Here is a 9,464-nt window from a genome sequence, read left to right on the forward strand (position 1 = left end):
TTTACTAATTTTTTTAGTGGATCCCACATATATGATAAATCTTTGTACTTGAATACGTCATTGAGATAGTACCAGTAAAGATAAGATAAAATGATCCAAAAAAAAAAGGGTCTCCAATAACTTTAATTTCTTTGACCATTTTGAAAGACAAAAAAACACTTACGAAATGATATAAAATGTCATTTTTTTTAGACGGATCTCTTACATGGGTTATCCATTAAAAAGTATTTAAATTTTATGTCAAAAAAATATTACTTATTATTATAAATATAGATAGGATTGACCCGTCTCACAAGAATGTTACTCTTTGAAATCTAATATTCTCAATTTTTCATTTTTAATTTGTTTGCTCTAATTTGTTTTTCCAGCATATGAAGATTAATATTTTGCAAAAGAATTTGGAAGAAAGCTCACCAATATTTAAAATTATATTTTGTCCAAGGCCATTTTTCAAACTATCCCGAGAAAATCCTCTTAAAATTCACGACTCAAAATACATTCAAATAGATGATAGATATTAATGTACACTAATTATCTTCCAATATATATATATTTTTACACGAATTCTTTGGACATAAACATATTTGGAAACTCAATTGAAATCCCAAGTTTCCCAACATGGCATATATATAATCACGAATACTGATTAATCCACAAGGGAGACAATCCCGCTTGATCCGATAAGTAACTCTCCGAACTTCCTTCTCCAAAGCTGGGAGACTCGTGAATGGCTGCCGGCGGGTTATTATTATCATTCACACTTTCTGTTCTGGTGAGATAATTCAAAACATCTTTAATCACCTTCGCATCGCAAGAATTAGCATTATAATCCAACAGTGTCCGATTGTGAATCACGGGGTGGGAGATTGTTTTTCCCAAAGTAGTACTTTTGATGCAGCTGGAAGGTTGTTCATGAAGGTTGGTGAAGGAGGAGAAGTTAGGGTTTGTTTGGGTGTTTACAACATTGGAGAAGCAGGGCACTTGCTGGGGATAGAAGATGTTGTTGCATGGTTCCATTAATGGAGGGAGAAGTACTGATAAAGAAGGATTAGGTATCAGCTGGCTCTGGCCATTAATATTAATAATGGCGTTTGGGTTTTCTTGTTTGTTTGGGGTTTCTGATCCGTTCTTGTAAAACATTCTGCACAAAACCCAGTCTTGCTCCTGCAGTATATATGGACCAAATTATTATCACGTCAAATACAAAAACCCGATTATGATTATCGATGAGATGCGATGATAAATTAAAAGAAAAACAAGTTTTTTGGTCTATTAATTTGTCCACGTACCAATCATAAGTTAATTGACACGTATGCAGTTGAACAAAAAAACACTAAAAATGCAAAGTTAGCGTACCAAATTAAATCCAAATCGAAAAATTTAATAAACTAAAACTCAAAGAGATAAAGTTACTGGACTAAAAAACTTATTTTTTTTAAATTAAAATACAAAACATAGTTATTTTTAAATATAAATAATTATCACAAAACTGGAGTCAAATTTTGTGGGATGACACGAGAATGTTGAATCTCATCACCTTTACCAAAGTAAACAATTGTAAATTTTATATATATATATATATATATATATATATATATATATTTAAAAGTTGATATCACTAATTAATTTAATGAAAAGTTTAAACCGTGAAAGATATATAATATTCAACATGTAAATATATATCATGTAAAAGTAAACTTCGATGCAAAATTTTCAGAGATATATTCGTTGGAGAAAATGTTGGGGATAGAAAAATTATTTTATACATAAATGAGAGATTTGACATATAATTTATGTATCTACGAAAAATCATCAGTTGTCTTTCTCAAAAGAATATATATGTATATAAAAAAAAATACATTAGTTGTCGCTTTCTAAATGTCAAAAAGATTCTACTTTCGGGTGAGCATATACAGTCGAAAGGCATAAAAGACAAACGACATTATTTAAAGTCAAGATTAAATTAGCAAATGGCCAAAAAAACTTATTGTCGTGCGCCTACATTATCTACAACTAAAAAGACAACAATTTACATTAAAAAAAAAGCGATAAATATATATTCTCGATAGTCTTTATTTTATTACGGGTAGATTCTTAATAGTCATTATTCTAAATGAAAGCAGCCTGTAAATTAATGACGTCCATAACATTGACAAGTTGAAGATATGATCGATTAAAAAAACATCAACTTGTCGAGTATTATATTAATTATCATAGTTAGTGAGATACTAATATTAATTAACTCAACAATATACATAATTATATATATATATATATATATATATATGTATATATAACAAATATATATTATCTACCCTTCTTCTGTATCAGAAATGCCTTTTAATTTTTAAGTTGAATTTAATTTCAGTACCTTTACCAACTATAATCACATTCTTCTGTCTATACTAAAGTTTGTACGTACTCACCATGACATATGATTAATTAATACAAAAATTGATTTTGGAAACTTCAATGTTATATAATCACCACTCGGCTAATTTTATGAGACAACAAATTAGGATCGATGTGATAGTATATTGAAAGACAAGGTCTTAATTATAAGGATTAACACAACTATTTTTTTTACACATGATTACCTTAAAATTTGAACCAATTGTAAGATGATGCAAGAATTTTGAATCTCATGATCATTCACATGAAACGGTGAGTTATAATTGAATGATTAAATGCGATAGCACATGAGTTTTACCTTGACAGAATGAGCTTGTTTCGGGCCGGAGCCGGGGCCGGGGCTAGAGGCTCCTTCAAGGCGAAACTCGTGCATGACCCACTCGGTTTTCCTACCCTTGGGGGCACGGCCCTGGTAGAACACAAGAGTTTTCCTCATGCCGACTTGGGTCCCCTTCCGAATCACGCGCCGGTCTTTGCCCGTGGCCTTCCAGTAACCCGAAACTGTGGCCCGATTTGTTCTTAGCCCGGTTGCATATTTTCTGTCACGTTGGCTGTAGAAATACCATTCCTTGCCTCCCACACATGCAGTATCTTTTTTTTTTTTTTTTACGAAAAAAAAAAATAATTGTTATAAGAGACAGGTACGTACGTCTAATTCTGCTAAAAAAATAGCAGGATAATTTATCCCGAATAATCCATAATCCAAAATATAATATAAATAGTTCTTTAATACATGATATATAAATATATACACCAATTTTATTTTATTATTATCTTTTTAAAATATAAATAATACAGAAGATTATTTAAGGTAGATGATGTGGACTTATTGAAGGCAAACTGCATGTGGCCAAGCATATGCATGTGGGCACTCTTTACAATTTAAGCCATATTTTTGATAGCTAAGTATCATGAGAGCCACCAATAATTATACATGGGCAATTAAAGTAGTGTCAAAAACAACTCAATTCGTTTAATTAACAAAGTTTTTCTCTAGCTCTCATTTTTTTCAAGTAATCTCGTCGTTCCACTTTATTTTCCCTTCGTTTTGTTTACATGAATTCTAATGTACGTGTGTGATATAGGCTTTATTCTCGTCACATGCATCATGCCATGAGAGAGGATCAATGCCGAATAAAACATATTCGACTGATTTAATGTTCACAAGTTATCGGATAAAAAAAAATTTAACGCTCACAAAAATAGAACCCACAAAACACAAATTTACAGGAATAGCATTACAAAATTCCATTGAAAATATATAGCATATATGAGACCATAATTATCTAGTGGTCAACAAGCCATGATAGTCGAATATCGATAGAGATGTGCTTATATTGTGTGGTGGAGATGCACGAAAATTACATAATGAGACATTAATAAATTAATGTTAATCGCTGAATGCTGAATACAATCAAACTTAATTAATAGAATTAAGTTCTTATTGTAAACATGTGAATTAAGCTAGAGAAATCACCATTGATCTCACGGTAAATTCGAGAAGGCCTCCATGTTGATATAATGCATGAAATAACATATTATAGTTATCATCGATATATTCGAAATTGATTGAGCTTAACCAGTATACTGTATACACGCGTACGAATCAAAATTTAGACAATTACACTTGTGAAGTCGGATATTTTTTTATATTATGATCTCGAATAATTAATATTTGTCTCCATCGATCCTTTGCTACTCAAGACAAAGGGGTCGATTTCTTCAAAAAGGTAACTGGTGCATGTATGAGAAATCTTTAGGTGTAGTTCCAAAATGTGTGTGTATGTGTGTGTGTGTCCTACTATTAATTAACGTCAAATTAATAAACCAAGAAATATAAATGCATGAACTAATTGTCTGCAGACACATATATATATAAATTAAATATATATATATATATGCATCTATATTTCAAGCTATATATACCATTAACGATGAGTTAGAGCCGGGTGGGGTGGTTGAAACTAAGCCAAAATAGTTAAACATATATAACATTCTGTTCTGATTTATATATCTCTAAAAAAATAATTTGGAAAATTTTATTAAACAAAAGAAAAATTACCATTTAATTAATTGTATCCACACAAGAGCAAGTAGCTAGATAACATTTCGTCCCTATGATTTCTAATTGTCAAACCCACAAAGTTAAAGAGAGAATCAATTAAATTTCATAAGCCTAATTCAAAATCTTGTTTTTGCATAACAATCTAGCTATATATAAGTGCGCGCGCGCGAGCACACATATATATATATATGGAAAGATGGCTATAAATGAAAGTACCTGGAATATCCCAAGGTTCACACTTGTTAAGATCAACCTGGATCAACAAAGGAGTCATGTGTTGGGTGCATCCTGTGATCCAGTTCATCAAGTAATTGCATACAAGTTCTTCATCTTTCGGATGGAACCGAAAACCGGGGGGTAACTTCGCCTCCACCGTGCTCAAACTGATCATTTTCAGGCCGCCGCGGCGGTGGTGGTGTTGGTGGTGGTGGTGGTGGTGGTGGTGTATATGTGTGTTGATTAGTGTGTGTGAGAGAGAATGATTATTGTTTGATTATATGCCTTTGAAGATGGCCAAATAGGAACTCCTATGTGTATAAATATATACACGAAAGAAAATTATTATGTAGCTAATTATGAATTTTTTTTTAAAATAAAAAAATAGAAAAGAGGAAAAGAATATTATGTAGCACTGGCGAGTGGGCAAGTGCTATTTATTTATTTATTATTAGTTACTCTATAAATTTTGTTTTAACATTCAATTACGTTGGGGTGTACTTGTGTGCAAGTGCCTAATTTGATCTAGAGCATATTTTTTTGCGATTCGAGCGAGGTACTGGTCTTTCATCGGACAAAGAGTTATAATTTTTTATTGAATTGATATCAAATGCGACTCTTAAACTAAGAAAGCGGACGTATGTTGCACGCGAGTAAAATCATTGAAAACATGAGTAAAAATTTAGATAATATATATTTAAACTAATGGATAACTAAAAAATAACGATACAAGAGATGTTTCATTAACAATTGGTCTTAAATTTGACAATAATTGCAAAACCTGACGTTGGTCTTAAATTTGACAATAATCGTAGTTAAAAATAATTAAATTATTTTTTTTTTACAATTTTGACATCTTATCTTAATATTTTTTTTTTGAAGAGACATCTTATATTAATATCAAGCAGATATAAAAATAAAATAAAATAAAAAGTAAGAGGGAGGCGTCCGTGGGGTTTGAAAATTTTTTATTATATTTTTTTGGAAAAATTACTTTTTTAATTTGGTATGTTTGTCGTTTTGCGGTTTTGATCATTTATATTTTTAAATTTTAGTTTTAGTCCGTTATTTTTTTTTATTTTGATACTTTTTCGATATAGCGTTGATGCGGCACCAATACAGTGATGATATGAATTTTATGAGTATAATATTACGTAATAATTTTTGAAAAAAAAAATTAAAATTGTTAAAAATCAAAATATGCAGAACTAAAATTGAAATATAAAAATATAAAAAAATAAAATCGTAAAATGACAAGTATATTACATGTATGACCAAAATTGTAATTTTTAGTGTTATTTTTTAAAAGAAAAGTTGGAAAGATGAATAGTTGCCACGTGTGTGCCGACTGGGATAGTGGATGCGTGTGTGAAATATTCACAACACTGCCGCAAGGAAGGAATACAAGTATATGGTCAAAATTAGGCAGTGAATTTTGCATTTTGAGAAATTATGGTTGGTTTTAATTAGAATGAATGGATTTCAAATTTATAACTCGAATACTTTTATTATTTATAATTAATTGATCAAATATTAAATTTACAATTTAATTTATAATGTATTAGTAATGAAAAGTAAAATTCAAATGACTATCAAAATTGGGATAACTTAAAATTCATCTTTGTTAACATGATATCTATAAGACAGATTTGAAATGTATGGTTTTATGTATCTAAAAAAAGCAAAACTACATTTGAATAGATTTGAAATGAGGATAATTCTTAATTTCTTCCCTTATTTTTTTGATAGTCCTAATTTTGTCCCTCGTTTTTCAACACCTGTTTCATCATCCAAGTTTAGAATATTTTTCGAAATCAATCCTTCCATTCAATTTAAATGTTAAAATTGACGGAATAATTTACTTGTTTAACCCGTAAAAATATTGTATATTTGTATTAGATTTCTTTTACCGTCTTTCCGAAAAATTGACCTGGACTAGGGGTTGCAATCGAACCGAATAAGTTTACGAGTTTTTCGAGCCTATTCGATAAATATTTTATTTGTATTCGAATTTATCGAACTCGAGTTGAATTCGAACATGTTCGAACTCTTTTCGAGCCGAGCTCGAGCCAAAATTATTTTGTTCGATAGTTCGCGAATAGTTCGCGAGCATTAATATTTAATTAATATAATATAATTATATAATAAATATTTATACATTTCGAACCTTTTCGAACCATAATATCCAAATAGTTCACGAATAGGTTCGAATATTTTGAGCCGAACTCGAACTTCATTTCGAGCCGATTTCGAGCCAAAATATCGATTTCGAGCCAAAACATTTGAAATAATCGAGCTTCAAATCGAGTTCGAACTCAAATATACTTATAACAAGCCGAATTTTAAGGCTCGAGTCATACCATTTTACCATTATTCGACTCGATTTGACGGTTCATTCGTAGCTCTAACCTAGACAGAGGCGGCGTCTTGCGGCTTCTTTCTCTCCCTTTTTCAGGAGAATTCCAATAAATAAGATATTGGTTTTTATTCTACTATCAGAATTTTCAGCCCTCCATTTTCTCATCTCTGTTCACATGTTGGAAAGAAAGAACCGCAAATTGATTTTTTGTTTTTTTTTTAAAAAAAAATACCAAATACAAATCTTAAATTATGTTCATATGCAAAACCAGAGAAGAAATTAAGTAACAAACAAATAAAGAGGAAGAAAACTTATGGTATTTTGAAGAAAGGGAGGAAGAATCAAGGGTTTAGGGTTCGGTTTGTAAGGATTGAGAAGGAATCAATCAAGTGATTACACCAAAAAAATGAAAGTGGGCTGGTTATATTTTTCCATCCCGTCAATTTTAACTGAATTGTACGAAACAGATCAATTAAAAAAAGAGGGACGAAAAAATAAATGAGAAACGAAATTGAGAATTATCTCATTTGAAACCGATGGATCCACCAATGACCTAAACATTTTTATCAAAGACAAATTAATCCGATTACTTTTTTCACGGGCCCGATCGACTGGTCGCACTTCTGCAGTAGTGTGGGTATATGATGAAAAATAAAATATTTTTGGTTACGTGCAGATGGAGATTACGCCAAAGTTCAGTCTCCAAACTTCTCGATTTTTCCTGTGACGTCTTTATTGAAAGGTGACATTTTGAAGGATTGATTTTGGCAGCTACTGGAACATTTCGAGTTCGTAATTCACCAATAAGCATTCGACACGACCACAGTTTGCCTCTTTTTATCGAAAAGCCAATGATGTTTTTTTTTTATGATTATTTCTGACGTATCGTTTCCAATTTTATCGGATTTTACGCGATCATTTCTGTTTGCATTTTGAGTGGCAATATATTATATGTGTGGGCAAAGTCATTGTAATGTAAACATGACTTTTTATTTGTACTGTGATGCTCGTGCTTCACTGAATTTGAACAGCAAAAAAATCCATCTCACTGTTGGCCTTTGGGCCACGTATCATCATCTTGTATGAATGAAACTTTTCTCATGTGTGATCATCAATGATCGCCAAATTTTTCTACGATTAAATTAGCACCAACCATTCTTTCCAAAAGACTAATAAATTATTTGCAAATTGTGCGTTAACTTGTGAATCAAAAGTGACTTGACTTTAAACTATACAACTGAGGGTAGTTGAGGTAGCTCATTAGCAGCCGACGTTTACTTTATTACATGCTACCTGCAAGAGCGTGAACTATATTTTTTTGTGAATCCTTGAGTGATGTATTTGATCAAGGATGGCAATGAGTCGGCCCAAACTCAATCCCGCATTAAACTCAGATCTTCCTAAGCGGGTTTGAGATGAATCTCGCGTTTGGTAAAATCTCGGGTTTAATTCATTTGTTTTCCTTTCAATTTTTTTATTTTTTTTTATAACTCAGTTTATCAATTATATCTATTTTTTTAAAATATATATATATATATATCCAATAATTTTCATAAATAAAAATGAATCACATTTGAATCAGTAAAAATTTACAATATTGAACAATAATCTCACCCAAATTATATAAATACAAAATTAAACATAAGATTGTTTATCATTTTGGAGGATAAAACTGTGATTCGTCCCTCAATAATTATTTCAGACCCAAAATTAATAACTCAAAGTAAATATAATATTCTTTTATTCATCATTATTCCAAGTCTATGAAAATCATTTTTAAAAGTATCGATACAATCTATCCATATGTAATCTAATCACACAAAGTAAACACAACATTAAAATACGCATTTTTATATATAAATTTTTATACAAAATCATTAATATTTTACCAAATATATGATATCATTGGATTGAAAAAAAATTATTTTATTATGATTGGTTTAATATAAAAATATATTATTATAATGTTTTTAACTAATAATTATTAATTAATTACAAATTGATAACTTTTAACTTTTTTTATTTTAAATATCATCAATATATATTTAAAATTAAATTTAATGATTTTTATTAATTTCTAAATTTAAAATTATTTGATTTCTAACTGATCGAACAAATCTAATTTAGATTGGACTCATCGAGTTCAAAGGGCCACAAGGATACCCAATTTAGCCAAACCTACCCGAAAACTGTCCAATTGACACCCCTTTTAATTTGACACCTTATCTTTTGACATATACTTTTTGTACTTATCGTAAAAGTCAAATACAAGACACAACAATTCTTCGAGCGAACCAATCAAGAATGGGTCGAGGACTCGAGAAGAGGCAAGAGAGGCATTTCTGACCCAATCATTATTCATTTTTTTTTTAAACAAAGAAGAAATATTAAAATTATGTGCAATACCTCGAA

General features: G+C 30.3%; 1 protein-coding gene across 1 annotated transcript; it reads right to left on the reverse strand.

The window, feature by feature from the left end:
* Positions 1-487: 487 nt before the first annotated feature.
* On the reverse strand, positions 488-4,975 carry LOC140892523 (NAC domain-containing protein 21/22). The gene is made up of 3 exons (XM_073301445.1): positions 4,694-4,975; positions 2,711-3,003; positions 488-1,164 (listed from the first exon to the last, which is right to left on the reverse strand). The coding sequence occupies exons 1-3, from the start codon at positions 4,866-4,868 to the stop codon at positions 634-636; spliced, it is 999 nt and encodes a 332-aa protein (XP_073157546.1). The 5' UTR covers positions 4,869-4,975; the 3' UTR covers positions 488-633.
* Between the last annotated feature and the right edge of the window lie 4,489 nt (positions 4,976-9,464).

The sequence above is a fragment of the Henckelia pumila genome, chromosome 3 (genome assembly GCF_033568475.1).
Source record: "Henckelia pumila isolate YLH828 chromosome 3, ASM3356847v2, whole genome shotgun sequence".
In the NCBI taxonomy this organism is placed as follows: Eukaryota; Viridiplantae; Streptophyta; class Magnoliopsida; order Lamiales; family Gesneriaceae; genus Henckelia; species Henckelia pumila.

Excerpts from the sequence above, each read along its gene's own strand:
- LOC140892523 (XM_073301445.1), bottom strand. The coding sequence starts at position 4,868 with ATGATCAGTTTGAGCACGGTGGAGGCGAAGTTACCCCCCGGTTTTCGG. Across the intron at positions 3,004-4,693 it reads TGAACCTTGGGATATTCCAG|ATACTGCATGTGTGGGAGGC; the intron begins GTACTTTCATTT and ends AAAAAAAAAAAG. Across the intron at positions 1,165-2,710 it reads AACAAGCTCATTCTGTCAAG|GAGCAAGACTGGGTTTTGTG; the intron begins GTAAAACTCATG and ends TATATACTGCAG.